Below are 22300 nucleotides of genomic sequence, written 5' to 3'. Positions count from 1 at the left end.
ACCTGGAGGGGCTCCGGGAGTCCAGCTCTGTCTCCAAATGAGTCTTTCTGCTGGATCACATTAAAGGGTCCTCCATAGTGATTCCAGACCAGTATTCAGAAATGTGTTCAAAAGTCCCAGATCACTTCACTTCCCTTCTGTATTCATGAGTGTGACTCTTTATGACACATCATTAAAATTCATCGCCACCTACCTTACCGAACATTTTCTCACAGATTGCAACTTTGTTCCCACACACTTTACATTTTTTTTTTCTGTTGCTAATACATTGAACGTCTGTTACCAGTATAACATTTCATATAATTTGCAGCAATTTCTTGGAAACCCTTGGTAAATACCTCAATTGTTTGTTGGCAGCAAGCCTCAAACAACCGACAGAGTTCCCTGTAAGGGCTTCTTTAAAGATGAAGCCTCTCCACTCATGCCTCAAACAGGGGTCCCTGGAAAAAGTGGTAATTTATGTGTATATATATGTGTGTGTGTGTGTGTGTATATATATATATAAACTTTCAGAAAGGCCTGTTTTAAGAAACAGTGAATGCTGAGGAGTTATAATAATCCATCCTTTCAGAAGGTTCTGTTCACTGCCTGCAAGGAAGAAAATCTATAATGACCACTTTACTAATATTGCCACTTAACTTCTGTTAACCCAATAAAATGCTGCTTCATTACTAATGCTGCTATTAAACTTACAAGCAAGATCCTCATTAGGTTATTAATTTCACTCAATATTTCCTTCTGTTTGTAGCATTTCCAGTCAGATGCAGGAAAGGACAAGTGAGCAGGGCTTATGTTCTGGCTTCAGACACTGGCCTGTCCAGCCCTTGGGGTTCTGGAATGTCCTTCAGTGCCTTGTGCTGCCAGGATCTGCTTATCAGCTGTGTACACTGTTTCCATCAGACACTGAGTCAGTGTGAGTGCTTCTCACACAAGTATGTGTGTGTGTGTGTGAGCGTTCATGTGTATGACAGAGACATGGAAGAAATTTAAATTTGGTACAACTCTGTGGACCGGCCAGATGGGATGTGATCTTCCTAACTAAAACGTGTTGGGTGCCGCCAGCACAGGCACTACTGGGAAACAGCCTGAATGTTCTTTAGGAGATAACCTCACTGCAGGGGCTGAGGACAATTGGCTTCTAGTATAAGACTTAATCCTTGTGTAGAGGAGTTTGCCTTTCCCATCCCTTGCCAATGAATGCATTGATCTTTAAAGTGGTGCCAGAGTTTCCACATCTGGGAAGTTTGCTCAAAGACAAAGCTCCCATCTACAGGAGGGAACCCCCTGTTGGAACCCAGGCACTGGACAGCTGGGCAGCAGCATGGCCACCTGAGGGCTCAGCACAGCTGGGGCCAGATGTGCAGCTCAGACTCTATTCCCACTGGAGGCCTAATGAAGCGTAAAACTGGGAAAAACATTCACACTGCAGGAGAAGGTTTAAGCTACAAATTGAGGCAGCAGAAATAGGGATCTACAAACACCTGAAAGTATAATGCAAGAGAAAACACTGTCACCATAATACCCACGGCTAAATGGCCCCAGGTCATTGATCCTTCACACACCCTGTTATTATGCTATCAAGCCCATGCTAGGGTCATAAATACTCTTTTTTTTTTTTTTTTTTTTTTGAGACGGAGTCTCGCTCTGTCACCCAGGCTGGAGTGCAGTGGCCGGATCTCAGCTCACTGCAAGCTCCGCCTCCCGGGTTTACGCCATTCTCCTGCCTCAGCCTCCCGAGTAGCTGGGACTACAGGCGCCCGCCACCTCGCCTGGTTAGTTTTTTGTATTTTTTAGTAGAGACGGGGTTTCACCGTGTTAGCCAGGATGGTCTCGATCTCCTGACCTCGTGATCCGCCTGTCTCGGCCTCCCAAAGTGCTGGGATTACAGGCTTGAGTCACCGCACCCGGCCATAAATACTCTTAATGCACACCTCATGGATGATAAATGTTGTTTCCCAACTTGGCAATTAAGGCCGCTCTAAGAATTCAAAATAATCACCGTATGTATATTCCCTTGGAGGAGTCTGTGGAAATAGAGGCTTTCCCAACACGCTGGCGGGAGAGCAAAGTCATACAAACCCATTGGGAGGGCAGTTTTGTCTGAATATAAGTGTGAACTTTTTTTTCATTTTTTTAAAGACAGGATCTCACTCTGTCACCCAGGCTGGAGTGCAGTGGCATGATCGTGGCTCACTGTCAACATTATAAATTACAAGTACATTTACTTTTGACCCCACAGTCCTACTTCTGAGAATTTGTCCTCCAACCATACCAGTACAAAATGATACTTGAACGAGGTTATTCTCTGCAACATTGTTTGTGATAGTAAAAGATTAGACCTCAGTGTTCATGTATAGGGAATTGGATAAATACACAAAGGCGCACCGTCAGAGAATGAACTATTGTGCAGCTGTAAACCACAGCAAGGAGGCGCTCTCTCTACTGAAATGGAAACAGTTCCACATGGCACAAAACAGAAAGCAGAAAGAAGTTTGCTAGTGTTTTTATAACAAAATGCTAGAGGGATGCACAAGAAATAAAAGTGATGGCCTAATGGGGAGTGGGGAAAATGAGGGCAGTTGAAGTTTGTGCATTTTTTTGTTTCTTTGAGACAGGGTCTCGCTCTGTCACCAGACTGGAGTGCAGTGGCGCGATCTCAACTCACTGCAACCTCCACCTCCCAGTTCAAGTGATTCTCCTGCCTCAGTCTCCCCAGTAGCTGGGACTACAGATGTGCACCACCACACCCAGCTAATTTTTGTATTTTTACTAGAGACGGGGTTTCACCATGTTAGCTAGAATGGTCTCCATCTCTTGACCTCATGATCTGCCCACAATGGCCTCCCAAAGTGCTGGGATTATAGGCGTGAGCCACCATGCCCGGCCCTTTTTTTTTTTTAGATGAAGTTTTGTTCTTGTTGCCCTGGCTGGAATGCAAAGGCGTGATCTTGGCTCACTGCAACCTCTGCCTCCCGGGTTCAAGCGATTTTCCTGCTTCAGCCTCCCAAGTAACTGAGATTATAGGTGCCTGCCACCACACCCGCCTAATTTTGTATTTTTAATAGAGACAGATTTTCACCATGTTGGCCAGGCTGGTCTCAAACTCCTGACCTTAGGTGATCCACCTGCCTTGGCCTCCCAAAGTGCTGGGATTACAGGCGTGAGCCACTGCGCCCAGCCATGATTTTTTTTTTAAAGACAGGGTCTCACTCTGTCACCCAGTCTGGAGTGCAATGGAGTAATACTGGCTCACTGCAACCTTGACCTCCCAAGCCATCCTCTCACCTCACCTCCCAAGTAGCTAGGACTACAGGCCTGACTTTTTTTTTTTTTTTTTGTGAGATGGGGTCTCACTATGTTGCCCAGGCTGATCAAGTGATCTTCCTGCCTTGGCCTCCTGGAGTGTTGGGATTACAGGTTCGCGAGCCACAGCACACAGCCTTATTTCCCTTGTTTTATATGTGTTCCTCCTTGTACTTTATTCTCTGACCTTCCATAATATTAGAGCATTGTGTCATGTCTTTTCTTAACCTTTTAACATAGAAAAATAATTTTTCAAATTTTTCTTGGATATCATATTGAATACAACAAAGGGCTGGAAGGGCAATGCTACAACTTTGCGACAATGGCACCCTCTTGTGGTATACAGCTAATTCCTGCGAAGTGAGGATTTCTTTAATCTTGGACTTAAAGAACAATGGTCATTTTACTTTATGGTTAATAATAACCTACTTCTAATTGTCACATATTCCAGCATTTTCCAAGGCGATACCCTGGTTCTGGATTTGTGGTTCCCCAGCTGGTGACACTGTAACATGAGAGAAATTGAATTAAAAGCTGCCAGCTGGAAACTCCCCTGAAACTCTGAGGGAAGTAGGTAGGTTTCCCAAGCACCCATGATGATTCTGATACCCAGAGTGGTTTGAGAGCCACAGGTCTCTGCTTTCATGTGAGAAATGGGTCAGTTATCTCCCAACGGATGCAAACTATCAGCCAGTGTAAGTTATCGCTGAGAAGCTTTTGTCTTCCTGCATCTGCCTGGGTATCTCAAGCTGCAGAGGAGGTCACCCAAGACAGCTTTTCTGCAGGCCCTTGCTGCTGAAGTCTGAGCAAATAAGCACTACGTGGCTGTACAAAATCCAGAGTTTTCCGGGATACTCTTGGGCATACTGCCTCCAACAGCATCAAACATGCTCACAATGCAAAAGGTTATCAGAGTGCTTTCCCTAAGCCTGGCAAATCTTGATGTCCCATGGGGGCTGGTGGGCATAGAATCTGGGGCAGTGGGAGGAGGGGCCAGGGTTAAAGGTCAGAGAGGTTGCTTACATCATCGGGCTTTCATTAGCCCCCCAACACCAATGCAAAGGGAGTGAGCTCCTCTTCCTCCCCACGAGGGGCTGCTGACCTCTTTGAGACTTCTGTTTTCTTTGCAATTCTCCTAAAACTGCCACCTTTTCTGTATTTTGAAAATTTTTGTGGATAGGGAATAGTCATATATATTTATGGGTACATGTGATAATTTGATACAAACCTACGATGTGTAATGATCAAATCAGGGTAACTGGTCACCTCAAACATATATCATTTCTTTGTGTTAGGAACATTCCAATTCTACTCTTCTAGTTACTTTGAAATACACAATAAATTATTAACTAAAGTCACCCTATTGTGCTACTGAACACTAGATCATATTCCTCTAATCTAGCTCTACTTTTGTACCCATTAATCATTCCCTCTTTATACTGCCTGGTAATCACCATTGCATTCTCTATCTCCATGAGAAAAAAGGTCTCACATATGAGTGCAATATTTGATATATGCTAAACTGCACATGTTTAAAATGTACAATTTAAGTGTTGGTATATACACCTGTGACACCATGTGTGAAAGAACCAACTCATCTGTGTTTTTCCGTTGCTTTCACACCACAACAATCAACACAGAAGGCTTCTCTGATCAAACGTGTTGGGAGTTGTGTTTTCCCTGCCAAGAAGCAACCAATCAATTCTTTAGCCAACATCAGCTAGGTGTCCTCCAATTCAATTTTGACATCATCTACCTGGAGATAGCGTCAGATACAGGTTGAGGGCTCAGTGCCCAAGGTGGCTCCTGTCCACACTCAGGCACGTATAAATCTGGGCCTTTGGACCTTGTGACTATGAACTGGGGTTCCCACAACCCCTCTTTGGTTCAGTGAATTTGCTAGAGTGGCTCACAGTACTCAGGGAAACTTGTTTACCAGTTCATTTCAAAGGATATTTTGAAGGACACGGATAAACAGCCAGATAAAGAGATACATAGGGAGAGGTCTGGAAGGGTCCTGAGGACAGGAGCCTCTGTCCTGGTGGAGTTGGGATGCACCACCCTTCTGGCACATGGATGAGGTGTTGTTCAGTTCACTGTAAGCTTCCAAATGTTCAGCTGTCTGAAATCTCCCCAAATCAGTCCTCTTGGGTTTTTATGGGAGCTTCATTACATAGGCATGATTGACTACATCATTGGCCATTGGTGATCAACTAAACCTTCAGCCCCTCTCTCCTCCCTGAGGTTGAGGGATGGGGCTGAAAGTCCCAGCCCTCTAATCCTGCCTTGGTCTTTCTGGTACCAGCCCCGTTCTGAAGCTACCTAGCGGGCTAACAGCCACCAGTCAACTCATTAGCATAGGAGAGGACATCACTTGAATATTCTGAGGATTTTAGGAGTTGTATCCCAGCAAACAGAGTTGAAAACCAAACATATGTTTCACAGTATCACAGATGCCATCACCACCAAGACAGCAGATTTGTCTATTACCCTGAAAAGTTTTCTTGAACCACCTTTTCCTCCTCTCCCTGTTCCCCACCTCCACCTCAGGCAACCACTGATCTGCACTCTGTCACTATAGATGAATGTGCGTTTTCTAGATTTTTGTAGAAATGGAATCATATAGTATGTAGTGTTTTTTGTTTGTTGTTGTTGTTCTTCTGGCCTGGCTTCTTTCACATGGTGTAACTATTTTGAAATCCATCCACGTGGCATGCATCAGTAGTTCATTCCATTTTGTTGCTGAATAGCGTTCCATTCTTTGAACGTACCACAATTTATCCATCCATTCACCTGTTGATGAGCATTTGCATTGATTTCAATTTGGGCTACTACATATAAAGTAGCTGGGAACATTCATGTGCCAATCTTGGTATGGACAGATGCTTTTATTTCCCTGAGGTATTTATGGGTGGAATGGCTGTCACTTTTTATGGCACTGCCAAACTGTTTTCCATTTTCTGTTGCTACCAGGAGCATGTAAGTTCCAGTTCATCCACATCCTCATTAACACTTGGAACAGTCTAATTTTAGCTTTTTTTTTTTTTTTTTTGGCAGAGTGTCACTCTGTCATTCAGGCTGGAGTCAGTGGCATGATCTCAGCTCACTGCAACCTCCACCTCTCCGGTTCAAGCGATTCTCATGCCTCAGCTTCCCAAGTGGATTACATGTGGGCACCACCATGCCCAGCTAATTTTTTTCTCTTTTTAGTAGAGATGGGGTTTTGCCATGTTGGCCAGGCTGGTCTCAAACTCCTGACCTCAAGTGATCCACCATCCTCAGCCTCCCAAAGTGCTGGGATTACAGGCATGAACCATCACTGCACCCAGCCTAGCTTTTCCAATAAGTGTGTAGTGGTATCTCATTGTGGTTTTTAATTTGCATTTTCCCAATGATTAACAATGTGTCTTGGGAGACATATTCTCAAAATGGGACTGGGGACAGGATCGCTCAGCTATTTAAGGAATGAGCAACAGGACTCTGGTACTTACTCCATGGCAGGCAGGGACATCATGGGCATTCAAAGTACCCATGGCCATGGCCTAGGAAAGTGGACGAGAGCAGAGCAAGGCAGTGGAGGCCAAATGGCGTAGCAGGCACAATGGCAACGAGGATGACTATGAAGAAGGTGGGGTCACCTGGCTGCTTCTGATGGGCCTTGAGTGTGTGCAGGGAAACGGACACATTAAAGTTACCTAGGATCTGATGCGGAACACAGACGAAAATTGAGGTCAGAAGTTCAAGACCAGCCTGGCCAACATGGCGAGACCCTGTCTCTACTAAAAATACAAAAATTAGCTGGACGTGGTGGCATGTGCCTATAGTCCCAGCCTCCTAACTGGGAGGCTGAGGAAGGAGAATCGCTTGTACCCAGGAGGCGGAGGTTGCAGTGAGCTGAGATCTCGCCACTGCACTCCAGGCTGGGTGACAGAGTGAGACTCTGTCTCAAATAAATAATAAATAAATAAATAATAAATAAATAAGAGGAGACACAGACACTGAAAAGTGATCACATGAAGCCCATGGCAGAGATGAGTGACGCAGCCACAAGCCAAGGAAAGCCTGGGGCCACCAGAAGCTGAAAGAGGCAAGGAAGGATCCTCCCGTCAAGGCCAGGAAGGAGCATGGCCCTGCTGACACCTTAAGTTTGGCCTCGGAAATTGTGGGAGAAGCAATGTCTGTAGTTATAAGCCACCCAGTTTGTGGTCATTTGTTCTAGCAGCCACAGGAAGTGAACACAGTGAATTCCAGCCCTGCTGGAATTCCCCCATCCCCTGTAGTTGCAGGAAATGGCTGAAGCCCAGCCCAGGCCTGGCTTTAAGGGCTGCATAGCAGCATTGCCAGTGAAATGCTGACCCCTGTCAGGTCTCTAATGCTAAGGGCACTGATGGGAAAGGAGTGGGACCCTGAAATATGGTTCGACACAGAGGAGGCTGAGAATTGAAAATGCCGAGCCTCCAAATCCCTTCATCTCAGCCCCCTGCCTGCTTCCTCCTGCGAAACAGCTTTCACTTAAGGCACTGGGACAGTTCTCTCTCCAGCTGCTGCTGATCCAGCAGGTATCACTCTCATCGCCCCTCACAACCTCCAGGCAATGGAAAGAGTCTGATTCCAGAAAATCCCAGATCGAAAAGTATAAGGCTCAATGTACCCAGCCATCACTGAAAATGTGGTATGACTTCATCCATCCCTGTGGCAGGAGTCTGGGAAGAATCAAGGCCACAGACTCCAAGGGTGTCAGGAGGAGGAGAATGGATCCTAAGGCTTGCTAGAGCCCAACTTCAGGAAAAGGAATTCAGGGTTTACTGTGCTGGCTGGAACACCTGGGGTGGTCATATCCATTTAGAACGTTACCTATGCCTGCAGTCAAGGTGGCCTAGGGACAGCACTCCAGGAGAAGGCCTGAATGGACTGCATAGAAGGGCTCCTTGCAGCTTATATAGGTCAGCTTCCTGGGGCAGGAACTGGGTGGAGAGTAGATGTGGAGGGGCAAACAGACCTCATCCAGCACGGTGCATCCCCACTGCCCTCGAGCCGGCCTTCCTCCCGTGCTGCTGAAGAGTCCTGGTTCCCCCACCAGCACTTGCTTTATGCTCTGATGAAGGAATGCCCTCTGGGCCATCTCTGGGGAGCATTGTTGGGGAGGGGTGCTAAGTAAGCTACACGTGGTACATCCATGCAACTTGCGGGTGCCCTGAGCCTTGGGACCACATCTCGTCACATGTGAGGGAAATTCCGACAGTTGAACTGTGCTTGCCAAAGGCCACTGTTTTCACTTCCTATGGCTGCTAGAACAAATGACCACAAAACGGGTGGCTTATAACTACAGGCATTGCTTCTGTCACAGTTTCTGAGGCCAAACTTAAGGTGTCAGCAGGGCCATGCTCCTCCTGGCCTCAAGGGGAGAATCCTTCCTTGCCTCTTTCAGCTTCTGGTGGCCCCAGGCTTTCCTTGGCTTGTGGCTGGGTCACTCCAGTCTCTCCCGTGGGCTTCATTTCACGTGGTCACCTTCTTTCAGTGTCTGTGTCTTATTTATTCATTTAGACAGAGTCTCGCTGTGTCACCTAGGCCTTCATGTGGTCACCTTCAGTGTCTGTCTCTTTTATTTATTTATTTAGACAGTCTCGCTCTGTCACCCAGGCTGAACAGAGTGCAGTGGCGGGATCTCGGCTCATTGCAACCTCTGCCTCCTGGGTTCAAGTGATTCTTCTCTCAGCTTCCCAGTTGGGAGGCTGGGACTACAGGTGCACGCCACCATGTCCGACTAATTTTTGTATTTTTAGTAGAGACGGGGTCTCGCCATTTTGGCCAGGCTAGTCTTGAACTCCTGACTTCAAGTGATCTGCCCACATCAGCCTCCCAAAGTGCTGAGATTACAGGCTTGAGCCACCAAACCTGGCCTCTTCTCTTCTTTTATAAGGACACCAATTGTTATGAGCTGAATTGTCCCCTCTAAAATTCATATGTTGGAGCCTTAACACTCAGTACTCCAGAATGTGACTATATTTGGTGGCAGTCTTTAAAGAAGTAATTAAGAAGAGCCCATTAGAGTGGGCCCTAATCTGATATGACTGATGTACTTGTAAGGAGAGATTAGGACACAGAGAGGAGGGAGGGATAACTGTGACAAAGAAAAGACCCTGTGACCAGGCAGCAGGAGGGTGGCCATCTGCAAGTCAAGAATTGAGGCCTTGGAGGAAAGCCCTGCAGCACCTCCTCCAACTTCCAGCCTCCAGAACTGTGACAGAATAAATGTCTGTGGTTGAAGCCACCCAGTCCGTGACTGGGTGTATGACAGCCCTAGTGAACTCATACACTAATCACATTGGCTCAGGGCCCACCCTAACTCAGCAGACCTCATCTTAACTGGATTACATCTGCTGAGATTCTACTTCCAAATAAGGGCATATTCACAGGTACTGGGGGCAGGACCTCAGCACATTTTGAGGGACACAACTCAACCCTTAACAGTCACCTTGAGTGCAGGCATCGGTTAATGAGCTTAGCAGATATTAAAGCCAGGCACAGTGGCTCATTCCTGTAATCCCAGCATTTTGGGAGGCCGAGGCGGGAGGATCACCTGAGGTCAGGAGTGCGACCACCCTGGCCAACAAGACGAAACCCTGTCTCTACTAAAAATACAAAAATTAGCTGGGCGTGGTGGTGCATGCCTGTAATCCCAGGTACTCAAGAGGCTGAAGCAGGAGAGTGGCTTGAACCTGGGAGGCGGAGGTTGCAGTGAGCCGACACCGCGCCACTGCACTCAGCCTGGGTAAGAGTGGGACTCCATCTAAAAAAAAAAAAAAAAAAGGAGAAATTAAGCCATCCCCAGAGGCTCACTCACGCCTTCAGCTGGGCTCAGCCAATGGGAGGTACAGGCAGAAGGCTGGTGGGTGGGAGGAGACTAAGGTCATTTATTGTGGTCCTTCTCGCTGGGTCACTGAGAGCTGGCTGTTTCTATTGAAGGCTGGTCTCTGTCAGGTTTGGGGACATTAAAGGCTCCCTGATGTTGCTAGCTGCCCAGATTTGTATCATGCCTAACCCTGTCTGCACCCTGGCAAACAGCGCCTTTACTAAACGCTCCTCAGCTACCCAATTGGAGCATGCCATTTCCGGCTGACTCCTGACTGCTACAGGCCATTTTCTAGGCTCTTTTGGGATTCAGGTGGAGTGTACTGGTCAGAGCAGGAGTCTTCACATTTGCTGGGTAATTTTCTTGCTTATAAATTTTGGGGATGGTCCTCAAAGATCAAGTTGGGGCAGTCTTGATCCAGATGGGGAGAAGTTTCACAGACACAAAGATGTATACTAAGGCTGTATGACCCGAAGGCTCACTTCTACTGCAAATGGCCAGTTTCTTCCCCTCCCTGCATCTATGCCTTTGTAATGTGACTCGACAGCTCCTTCAACCGAGAGGCAGTGCCTTCCTCCAGCCTTTGCATTGGGACTGGCCTTCTGAATTGCTTTGACCCATGGGATGGTAGCAAAATGTGGAGCAAGCAGCAACTTGAAACACTTGGGCACACTGTTCTTGGAAATGAACCGCCATGTGAACATATCCGGGTTAGCCTGCTGCAGATGGAGGAATACATGGGCCAGTCACCTGTCGCCCAGCTTACCACCAGCCAGCTGGCAGATGTGAGGGAGGCCACTGGGCCCCGCCAGCCGCCAGCTGACCACAAGCATGAGTGCGGCCAAGACCAACTGAGCCAGCCCAGCAGAATCTTAGCGATAAATGGTTGTTTGAAGTCATGTTCAGAGCAGTCCAGATGCTGGAAACACGGAGCTGACCATCTTCCAAATCAGAGGTCACCCTGGCAAGCTCACGTCTCTTGCATTTTTTGATGACAAGCCCTTCTTATTACAGGGTTTGTCATTGTTTGGAATGATGACAAAGAGAAGCCTGAAGTGCTCCGAGTGGAGGCTTGGAATAGCTACTTCAAAGAGAAGGGGGCTTACCCTGCATCAACATCTGCAGACATGCACTCCTAAAGCTGGTCTGGTGGCACTGGATGACCCCCTCTCAGGAGGCTGAAGGCAGCAAGGGGCCAGTGAAGTTTCCTCAGAACCTGCAAAGGACCACGTAGACCCCAAGACAGACATAGCTCCTCAGGAGTGTTAGGAGCTGGTACTAATACTGAACACTAGAGACTCCTGGTTTGTAGTTGTTACATATTGAATGTATGTGTCCCCCCACAAATTAGCATGTTGAAATCCTCACCCCCAAGGTGTGGTATTGGTGGGGGTACCTTTAGAGGTTAACTAGGTCATGATGGAATTAGTGCTCCTATAATGGAGGCCCCAGAGCTCTCTCCACCACGTGAAGACACAACGAAAAGTTGGCTGTCTGCAGCCTGGAAGGCCTCACCAGAACCTGGCCATGCCTGCACCCTGATCCTAGACTTCCAGCCTCCAAAAACAAATGCCTGTTGTTTATAAACCACGCAATCTGTGGTACTGTTACAGCAGCTAAGACAGAGGAAAAGGTTGTTTCATCTTTAAATTATTTCCTACAATTTCCAACCTCTACTTCCACAGAAGTGGAATCTAGCTACAGAATAAACCTAAGTTAGGTCTCCATAAGTCAGATCATTTCTTACTGGAATGTGTATTTCCCATCTGTGGGCCTTCATCAGCTCTCATCATCTACTTCTGTGACCATGCAATGCTCCTCTCCCCCACAGACCTCAAGGCCCTCAGGGCAGGGCCTGTGTTTACACTGTCCACAGCATCCTCGGCACCCCCAGGCCCATTCTGAGCCTTTAGTTTCCCAGAGCCCATAGTTTTCTGTGAGTTCTTCGAAACAGAGCATTTGAATTGGTGTATGAGACACTGATATTTTATCATAAGTCACAATTACCTGTCTACAGAATCACTAGAAGATGCGTTTGTACATGTGTGGTATCCACAATGCCACTTCCGCCACGTGGCAGGAGTGATGGTTTCCTTCTTGCCTTTTCTAACTCCATGAGGTAGGAGCTTATGTCAGGCCTTGTTCTAGCTGCCAGGGATGCATCCACACACCAGAGACAACTCCTTTTGTCTTGGAGGAAAAGACACAATTACAACAAAATATGACAGTTGTGCCAGAGGAAGACTGGATGCTCTGAGCACACACAGCAGTCACCCCAAACTGACTTCTTCCCCTTAGAGTCAGGGGAGAAAGGGGGAGGGAGATCCTCTCAGCCACTGTATGAGACTGAGGACAAATGTGGCCAAGAGAACAGGTCTAAAGACAGCTCTGGGCACCCCAGGGGTTTCGTGAAGGTGAGAAAAAGCAGCAAAAGAGAACGAGGAGTGGCCAGAAACAGGAGAAAACCAGGCCAACTCGGCGTTTTGGAAGCCGAGGGAAGTGTTTCTTGAGGAGTGCTCAGGACCACAAAGGATGCTTCAGGTGAGGATCAAGGCAACCCGTCACTCCCTGCCACAGGTGACCTGAAGAGCAGCTTCAGCAGAATGCATTTAACAGCAAACGCAGGAAGAGAAATTAGGGAACACAGAACACTTTTTCAAGACCAGAGACCATGGCACAATTGGCAAAGGAGAGAGGTGCAAGCTGTCATGGGGGCTAAAACCCAGTGTGTAGAGTGTTCTAGAAGGAAGAAGGGAGTGCTGCAGAGGGGCATGTAGGAAAAGTGTTGTCATGTCAAGTCAAATATAGTGAGACCAAAATTCCACTGGCGTTTGTAATGGGATGAACCCAGTAGGAGCACCTTCTACATCCCTAAGGGGCAGGGTGAGGAACGCCTACTCAGAGGCACCCAGGGCTGCGCATTTGACAGACACGACGAAAAGTTGGCCCTCTGCAGCCTGGAAGGTGGTCACACCAGAACCCGGCCATGCCTGCACCCTGATCCTGGACTTCCAGCCTCCAAAAACAAATGCCTGTTGTTTATAAAACACCTTTTAAGTGCTCTTTCCAAGAAGAGAGACTTGGCATGTTACCTATCTGATGAGGAGCAGCCAGTGGAGATGGCATGAAGAGGAGGAGAGGAAGGGGGCGCAGAGTGGAGTCCCTGAGAAGGATGGGATCCAGGCGGGGATGGGATCCAAATGTGGCCGTTCAAGTCTTTTCTCCTCAAACATTTGGCCAAGGCACAACTCCATCTCCTAAGCATTCCAATTGAAGACTCGTGTGTGTTCTGCCCCAGGATTTACTCATGTTGCTCCATGATTAGGATGGGGTGCTTCACACATTATCTAACACTTGACAGCTCCCAGTGTCCATCCCAAACTCCTGCAAACTGCCAGGACACACCACGAGCTCCACAGCAGCCTCTGCTGGTGGACAAGGTGAACGTATGGCCTAGGTTTGAAGCATGTTTTCTATGGCTCTGGCCCAGTCCCTTCTTCTCCAGCGGCCTCAGCTTTTGGCATTTGCACCTCTGCCCCCAATTTCTCATTTTTTCAGAAAGGGCCAAGACCTGCTTTCCCCAGCAAGCTCAGTCCACCTTTCTGAAATGCTTAATGCCCTAGATCTGTAACGTGATTTTCACTTATTATTACTCCACATAACTTTTTTTTGAGATGTAGTTTTGCTCTTGTTGCCCAGGCTGGAGTGCAATGGTATGATCTTGGCTCACTGCAACCTCCACCTCCCACATTCAAGCAATTCTCTTGCCTCAGCCTCCCACGGAGCTGGGATTACAGGCATATGCCACCACGCCCAGCTAATTTTTTATATTTTTAGTAGAGACAGGGTTTCACCACATTGGTTAGGCTGGTCTCGAACTCCTAATCTCAGGTGATCCACCCATCTCGGATGGTGGGATTACAGGCGTGAGCCACCATGCGCGGCCACATAACTGTTTCATTAGCTACAAGAAGCTCCCCACACCTTGATGCCCTAAGGCCTTTGGCTAATATGAACACAAGGATGAAGTAGACTACAGTGAGTAGGGTTGTAGACCAGTGACTAAACCCATCTAAGCTTCAGTTTCTGAAAACCAAGGTTAGTAACATACCCATTTCATAGGATTCTAGGGGTATCAAATAGAAATCGACACTCCTGCCAAGTGGTAAGTGCTCTTCAAATGCTATTACACAATGCAAGTTTCCCTCTCGCCTCCATTATCTCCTAATCATTCTCCATGACACCCTCCCTCCACTCCCACCAAAAGGTGCTAGATGCAGGGGGGGCATGCAGAATTCAAGCACTGTTTCTTCCCATGAAAAAAAATCAGGTTTCAAGGTAGTCAGTCACATCTAATAGTACACTAAAACATACCCTTCTACTTTTTTTTTTCCCTAATTTTCATAGTTTATTTCTATTTATAACTCTTGTGTTGAGGGCTCTTGATGGACGGCAGCAAGGGGGCTGCTCTGCTGCATAGGAAACCCTGACCCAGAGCCCCTCTACTTATGAAATGTGTAGTTGACAGCCACTTCACATACATTTTCAGTTACAGAAAGTATGCTCAAGGAAGAATGTTAAAAAGTTCCCTTATATCCTACAAGGGGTTCTCTCTAGATGTAAACAAATCTGGATGAAATATTTTAATCCAGGTATACCATTTCCCACATCATAAATCTTCTGTGCTGGTGGGAGCCAATCCAGTTACACACTGGAAGGGGAGTGAGGGTCCCAGGACTTCCCCACACCTCTCACAAGGTCCACCCTTGTTTCCACTGACCCTCTCTGTGACCTGAAACCCCCAATTTCCTCCACAGGCAAAATAAAACTCAAGTCTCTCTAGACTCACAGACTTAGTCTTGACTATGCCAACCTATTTGTTTGTAATTACACTGCTCAAGGCTCCTGTTTTCTCTCCTTCAGCCATTCTCCAGAGCGCTCCTCAAGAGATTTTAAGTCTCGTACGGCCAGACTGTATTTCCCTCTGTCAAGAAGCAACCACAGAATATTCTACCTGCAGGAGATAACAAATGTTGACTAATTTATGTATGAGACCATTCTAGAGTGCTTTTGTAGCGAATTACTCCTATTCTGAAGGTGAATGTTTTTCCTTCTGATGATCTAGATGGGGTCCACACACTACAGCATGCAGCCCAAACCCAGCCCAGGAACAGAGAATCTTTTTAAAAAACAATCCTTTAAAAATATAAAAACCTAAGACTACGTGACAGAGATAGTATGTCGCCTGTAAAGTCTGAAATATTTACTATTTGGCTGTTTATCCAAAACTGCTGATAGTGCCTCTGGACAAGAGCATAAAAGATGAGTCATGGCATAAGGGAAGAACTGAGGGCACGTGTAGAAACGCGGTCAGCCTATGAGGAACCTCGAGGCATGATGTTTCTTTATCCCAGTAATTCAGCAACTAGACTCCAAGCACCCGATTTTGTGGATGAACCCCAAGGAGTCTGTCAACTTTCAAAATCACCGCAGCTGTCTGCCACTTGCCAGACTTATTTTGGGTAAGCAATAATAAATAGAGAAATAAGTAATAGTTGGAGGTTGTGAGTAATAAAAAGCTATTTAATGTTTGATAGACAAATTCAAGTCCATAAATCTCCTTGAATAAAGATGCTAAAAATGTTATTCTCGTTTTTTAAATAGTTTTGTTTTTACAAAGTTCTGTACATAAAAATAAATATACAGAAACAAACCCCATCAACTGTCCACATCAGTAATCCTCACTGGTGGGCTCACCATTGATAAGGAAGACATCATTCAACGCAACCTGTCACAGAGACTGTCCTAGCAGCAAGGATTTCTAATTTCAAAAGAACATTACTAGGCCTCTTTTATCAAGACTGCTCATCATCTAGAGGCCTTTACCTACCAACTAGCAATTAACCATGAAATCAATGAATGCAATCACTGTCTCCAAGTGGAATGTGACTAATGACCTAATGCCTAGAGGCAACATCTATACCTTTTGCTGACTGGAGCCCTGACATATGCAGGTGTAGTTAGGAACAGAAATCAACCCCACCTCCCCTTGGCTAGTCACTGTGAAAAGCGTGCGTAAGGCAATTGAATCGAGGGTTAAGGATTCATCTTGCTAATGTCAAAAGCGACACTAACAAGATTTTTAGCTTCATCCGCCAGATGATGGGCCTCTGCGTCCAGGTCTCCAGGAGCAGCTTCCACCTCCTTCACCAGACAAAGGGTTATAACCTAGGATGACAGAAAAGAAGCACAACAGTATTGATAAAATCTGAAAATCTGGGGACATTCTATATCCAAAATAAAATTATGAGAGTGACATGCAAAGCATTGCAAAGATATGGATTCTAAGGGACATTTAAAAAAACCTTTTAGCTGCTATATGAAAAAAAAACAAACCTTTATATTGTGATTGCCATTTGAATTGATTTTCTGGTGGGGAAAAGTCATTCAGCTGCTTTGTCTCAACTCCAAAACACATGCAAAAGAGTCACCAAAAACTCTCTCAAGATGGCCTGATTTAAGTATGTGAATCCTCCTATAACAGTGCTTATTGAAACTCACACATTCAAATAAGGGCCGCTCAAGCTACAGAAAACGGATTAAAAAAAATCAAAACAGAATCAAACTTATCACTTCTACCAGTCAGAACAGGGTCATCTGTATCCTTCCCTAACCCCCACCACCCCCCTCCCTTGCGAGTTTCCCAAAGTCAATGGACAACTGGTAACCTGGTTGAGTGTTCAGGTTCTAGGGCCAGCCAGAACTTAAAATGTTGGCGTTACTCCTTACTTGCAGTGGAATATTTGGGCAATTAAATCCGGTGCCTCAGTTTCCTTATTTGTAAAGCCAAGCTAGTCAAAGCCACAGCTCAGAAATGCTGGGGACGCTGAAAGAGGCCATGCATGTAAGCAGGCCACGCATTCCATCTTCTATAATTTCCATTCCTCTCCTAAATATCACCTCTCTGTGTCTAAAAATAAGTTTCCAGCAGGACCATTTAAAAATAGCATTTTCTTTCCAGATGCATCACCTTCTCTACAGCAAGCCAGGTTTAGTCTTCTGACACAAAGGAGATTACAGCTCAGCGTTTAAGGTCAGCCAATTTTGTAGCCCTGCTGCCTTGGAGCCCATGTCCCAGTCTTTCCTCAGTCCTCAAAGACGCCATCAGGCCTCCAGGCCTCTGCTGTGCCCCTTTCCTCCTATGGAGGATACAAAGTCTTCCGCCTTGGTTCCTACAGTGTTCTAGTGTCTTTGTTCTCTCCTTACACAGCAGTAACTTGCAACTCTTAGCCAGAATCACAAAGGATTGCTTATTTTCATTTGGGAGTCCCAAATTCCCAAATTTGAAATTCTCAGGGATGGGATGAAGACAGAGTCCCCAAGGCAGTGTTGCACACAGGAAAAAGCTTTGGATGAGCATCTGCTACTCCTTGTTATTTGCAAGAAACAAGGTGGTCCCGTCTAGAAAGACCAAAACCACTGTGTTCCAGCTCCTTGACACTCATCTGAAGATTGGCAGACAATTCCTCACCCTACTTAGCTCTCCCACTACGGGGCTGCAGAAGGATCAAGTGAGAATACTGTAAGCACAATCCTTCCAAGTATTTAGTGAGGACCTAGGAGGTGGTTTGCATCTGTTTCCTTTATTGAATCTTCACAATCCTAAGGAATTAGTCTTAACTTACGGACAAAGAAGCAAATAATCTTGTTTCTACAAGGTTAACTATATCCTGTAAGTGCTGGAAATTTGTTAACATTTGACATCAGTGGTGCTTACCACCTCCCCGCAATGGCTTTCTGTCCGATTTCCGTTTCACGACGACAGATGAAGTGGAAGGCCCAGGACTGTCTTCCTCCTGTTTGAACACACACAGATGTAAGAAGCAATTAAAACATTCTACTTGGCAATCTTTATCTACTGCATGCCAGCTGGCCGAGGTCTCCAGTCACCTGAGGCTTCTTTGCATTTCCTTTGTAACTTTTTCCTTCTTGCATGCTGTCCCACATTTCAATCTTCTGTCTCCTTTTTTCTTCTTCAAGCTGAGAAACAATCACATTGTACAGAAAGAGTTCAGAAGCTGCCATCTCTGTCAAAGACAACACTAACTCTGATAATTCTTAATTTAAACGTTTTTCAGAACAAACTTCACCCTCGTTTTCTTTAGTTAATAAAATTGTTGTGATCTGGTGGTATGAGTTTAACTCACATAGAGAAGCTTTGGTTTTTGTACACTATTAAAGAAAGCAAAATGTTTCACGAAAAAAATTACTGACTCCATTCTTCTGAAACTCATTCCTATCAGTACATTTTTGGTAATGTGGGAGACACAGGCACATGCACGCACACACTCACATGCACCCTGCTCCAGTCTGTCCCTCCTTTTGTGCTCTGGACCTTTCATTGTAATATATTCACACATCTAGTGTTCCCTAACAATAGTGTATACTTCTTGATATCACCAACACTTACATCACAGGAACTAAAATGCTTACTGAATCTAATGGGATAGGACCTGGTCCTGGAAGCTTATAGACAACACACACACAGGCATCATTATCCACTAAGCCTCAGACAACTTCTATGTACACATTCAAACTGAAGCCAGTTCATACCTGTTTCAGTTTTTCCTTATGCTTTTCAACTTGCGCATTTAGTTCTTCTTGCATTTTCAATCGAGCAGCTGCTAAAGCTTCTTGTCGTTTAACAACAACATCAGGTTCTAAAATGTCAGAAAAAAATGGAGACAAAGCACTCTGTACAATATAAAATAGAAACTTTTGAGTGTCCATATTATTAAAAGTATAAAGAGGTATGGACATCAGACAATGAAACATGTTTTTACATGAGTACTCCTAACCCCTCTGCATATATTTTACTGCTTCAGGGGGCAGGGGTCTGTTGCCGAGCCATGGATTTTAGCCTCAAATATCTACATCACTAGCAACCTGTTAGAAATGCCAATTTCTGAGTTCTCCTGAGCAATTCCGATTCATAAAGCCTGGGATGGTAGCCAGAGCACATCTTGGATACCTCAGTGACACCCACAGTCTCTAGGTTGACTGGAATCCTGGAAGACTACCAAGGAAATACAAAGTTTTCTAAATCATTATCCATCCCTTAATTAGCCCAGAAGTAAGATTCTTAAGTATTTGTTTCTACAGAAAACAAAAATCCTTCCAAATAGCATTATGAGTAGAAATGAACTAATTTCTACTCATAATGTCTACTCATAGTCTCGCTCTTTGCGACAGAGCTAGACTCCATCTCAGAGAAAAAAAAAAAAAGAAAAGAAAAGAAAGAAAAGACAAAGTCTCACTCTGTAGCCCAGGCTGGAGTGCAGTGGCACAATCTCAGCTCACTGCAACCTCCACCTCCCGGGTTCCAGCGATTTCTCCTGCCTCAGCCTCCCTTATAGCTGGGATTACAGGCGACTGCCACCATGCCCCACTAATATTTGTATTTTTAGTAGAGACGGGGTTTCACCATGTTGGCCAGGCTGGTCTTGAACCCTGACCTCAAGTCATCTGCCTGCCTTGGCCTCCCAAAGTGCTGGGATTACAGGCGTGAGCCACCGCGCCCAACCAAGAACCATATACTTCCTTTTTTTTAAAGAAAACAAAACAAAACAAAACAAGGTCTCAGTCAATTGCCCAGGCTGGAGTGTTGTGTGGCCTGATCATAGCCCACTGCAGCTTTGACTTCCTAGACTTAAGTTATTCTCCCGCCTCAGCCTCCTAAGCACTGGGACTACAGGTGTGTGCTGCCACTCTTGGCTATTTTTTTTTTTTTAAATAGAGACAGGGTCTTGCTATGTGGTCCGTCTTACTTTTAACAAGAGACTAAATCTTAATATAAAGAAGTAGGTGTAAAACCACCGCTTTCATTTCGGTTATCAGGCACTAACCCACAGAAGCCGCAGCTCGCTCCAGCTGCCTCTGCCTCAAGGCTCTCAGCCGGGCGGAAAGCTTCTGAAAGACCACGTAGAGAAGGATGCAGCTGAAGACGATGTACCAGCCATAGCTGGCCAGCAAAGAGCCCACTGAAAAGAAAAAAAAAAAAGTTTTCAAAAAAACTAAAAATGACACTACTAGTTGACCTTTCCATAAGACTCAACGAACGCAAAGTCAGTCTAACTCCTGACCTCAAAGCCTTCATGGTCTAGGCTGAGGACAAAGCCTCCTAAATAGATCGTTAAAATATGAACAAGAAGTGCCACACTTCAGGGATCACTGAGAAGTGAGACTTCTCAACCATCTGGGGAATCGGGGGCAGTTAGAGTGTGCAGGGCACAGCAACTGGGTTTTGAAGAATGAAGAGCAACTAATCTGAATCAGGAAGGCAAAGGCCTTTCAGACCTAGGGAACCACATATAAAGGGGTGACAGCGCGGGGTTAGGAGTGTGTAGGGGGCTGTGTGGGACAGGTCCCAGAGGCAAACGCCAAGGGCCGAGTGACCCCAGTAACTACAACAGTAAGGGCTTGGTTCGCAAAAAAAGACTTGCGCAAACAATGGCCAGCCGAGCCGCCTAGTTAAGTGAGGCTCCCGAGAAGACTCCGCGCAAGGTCCGGGCCTGCTGCCCAGAGTCCGCGTAAGCGCCAACGCCCGTCCGTTCCCAGGCCTCCCAGGCTCCGGCGCCCCGAGCAGCGAAGGACGACCCACCGATCATGGTGGCGGCGTGCCCCTGCTGCCCCGCAACGACTCACCCGTGACGTGCAGGAAGCGCAGTCCCTCGGTCTCCAGGGCCGGCCGCGCGGACAAGGAATCCTCTTCCCGCTCCATGACGGCCACCGCCGCCCAGGCCGGCCGCCGCGCCTCCAGCCGGACGCTTCCGGTGCGCTCCCACGCACACGTGGCGCGCCCGGACGCGGTCGTGGTCCCGGCCAATCGCAGGCCGGCCCCGCCCCGACGCTGGGCCAAACGCAGGGGGCGTGGCCGAGGGGCGTGGCGGGGGAAAAATCCCGGCTACACTTGCTGGGGCCCGGACGTCGCGTGCGGGTACGTTCTGTGATGTCTCCTGGCTTGAGTCGGGGTGGAGGACAGACCTCTTTCACGGATTTCTTACCGACTTTCTACTTTCTTTTTTTTTCTAATTGGACACTGAAGCCAAGGAGGCCGGTGGTCGCCCGGAGGCAGGATTTGCACCCACATCCTTGCCCAGGGCACATTGGACAACAGGGCTCAGTAGGTTGACGACTCCCAGCGTTTGAGGGTTGCAGCCAACGTCCACCCCAAGTGAAAACACGAAACGTGGGCAGCCTCCTGCTTCTGCTGCCAGTGATACCTTTCAGGCCAAGAAAGCCCCCACCGATCCTCAAGGTTCTTTTCTCCAAAATCAAAACTTCTTAGGAAAGAACGATCATAGTAACGGCTCTAACCTGCGTTGAATTATACTGTATCATCACAAGCCACGATCAGAGTTACTCCTAATAGTGTCCTGGCTGTGTTCCTCTGCCTGCAGTGTCGTCCTGCACCCTCTTCCACCACTCAAACGTCACCACCTTTATGGTGACCATAACCATCCTATTTGAAATTTGACCTTGGGTTTTTCTGGAGCATTTGAAGTGCACATACCTAGTTGTGTCTCAAAAGAAGGGTTAGGAATTGGGAATAGAACTGAAAAAATAATGAACAGGTGACAACATCCGAGTGCTGCCTCACCACCGTCGCCAGGAGCAGTGTGGGGAAGGCAAACCCCGACATGAAGCGTGAATGCAATCAGTGTTTCTTCAACGCAGGTTTGCCAAGAAGTTCCCCCAGGGGGACGGCTGCAGGGATTTGAGCACTGACCTCATCAAGGTTTCCCAGCAGTGTGTTCAGAAAGCAATAAAGGAGACCTGGCATTCATGAGCCATAGCAAAGAGAAACCTGAAAGCCCTTTTTCCCCTTTTGGCCACCTTGAAAATGGACTCCTCAAATGAACAAACCGAGGACTCTGGATGTCATCCATAAAGGCTGTAAAGATAGCTTATCAATTTAATGAGGAATTTTAGGGGAGAGAATATAATTTCCTTCTTCATGTTTGCCTTTCAGTTGTAAAAGATGATGAACCACCATCACTCTTTGCTTTGCTACAGAGTGGTTTCTCACTTGCTCTGGCATCTTGCAGGAAACATTTATGTGCTAAATTCAATGACTTCTTGGAA

General features: G+C 46.6%; 1 protein-coding gene across 1 annotated transcript; it reads right to left on the bottom strand.

Moving 5' to 3' along the window:
* Positions 1–14786: 14786 nt before the first annotated feature.
* Positions 14787–21006, bottom strand: SELENOS (selenoprotein S). The gene is made up of 6 exons (XM_011771757.3): positions 20861–21006; positions 20062–20196; positions 18770–18876; positions 18107–18196; positions 17934–18012; positions 14787–16384 (listed from the first exon to the last, which is right to left on the bottom strand). The coding sequence occupies exons 1-6, from the start codon at positions 20934–20936 to the stop codon at positions 16305–16307; spliced, it is 567 nt and encodes a 188-aa protein (XP_011770059.1). The 5' UTR covers positions 20937–21006; the 3' UTR covers positions 14787–16304.
* Positions 21007–22300: the final 1294 nt, after the last annotated feature.

The sequence above is a fragment of the Macaca nemestrina genome, chromosome 7, assembly GCF_043159975.1.
Source record: "Macaca nemestrina isolate mMacNem1 chromosome 7, mMacNem.hap1, whole genome shotgun sequence".
In the NCBI taxonomy this organism is placed as follows: domain Eukaryota; kingdom Metazoa; phylum Chordata; class Mammalia; order Primates; family Cercopithecidae; genus Macaca; species Macaca nemestrina.
This window is presented reverse-complemented; position numbering and strand designations above follow the sequence as displayed.

Bases quoted from the DNA above. Each gene is read 5' to 3' on its own strand.
- SELENOS (XM_011771757.3), bottom strand. From the start codon at position 20,936: ATGGAGCGGGAAGAGGATTCCTTGTCCGCGCGGCCGGCCCTGGAGACC. The intron at 18,877-20,061 runs GTTAGTGCCTGA...CTGACATTTTAG, and splicing joins GCGAGCTGCGGCTTCTGTGG to AACCTGATGTTGTTGTTAAA. The intron at 16,385-17,933 runs GTAAGCACCACT...CTGTCATCCTAG, and splicing joins AAAGCCATTGCGGGGAGGTG to GTTATAACCCTTTGTCTGGT.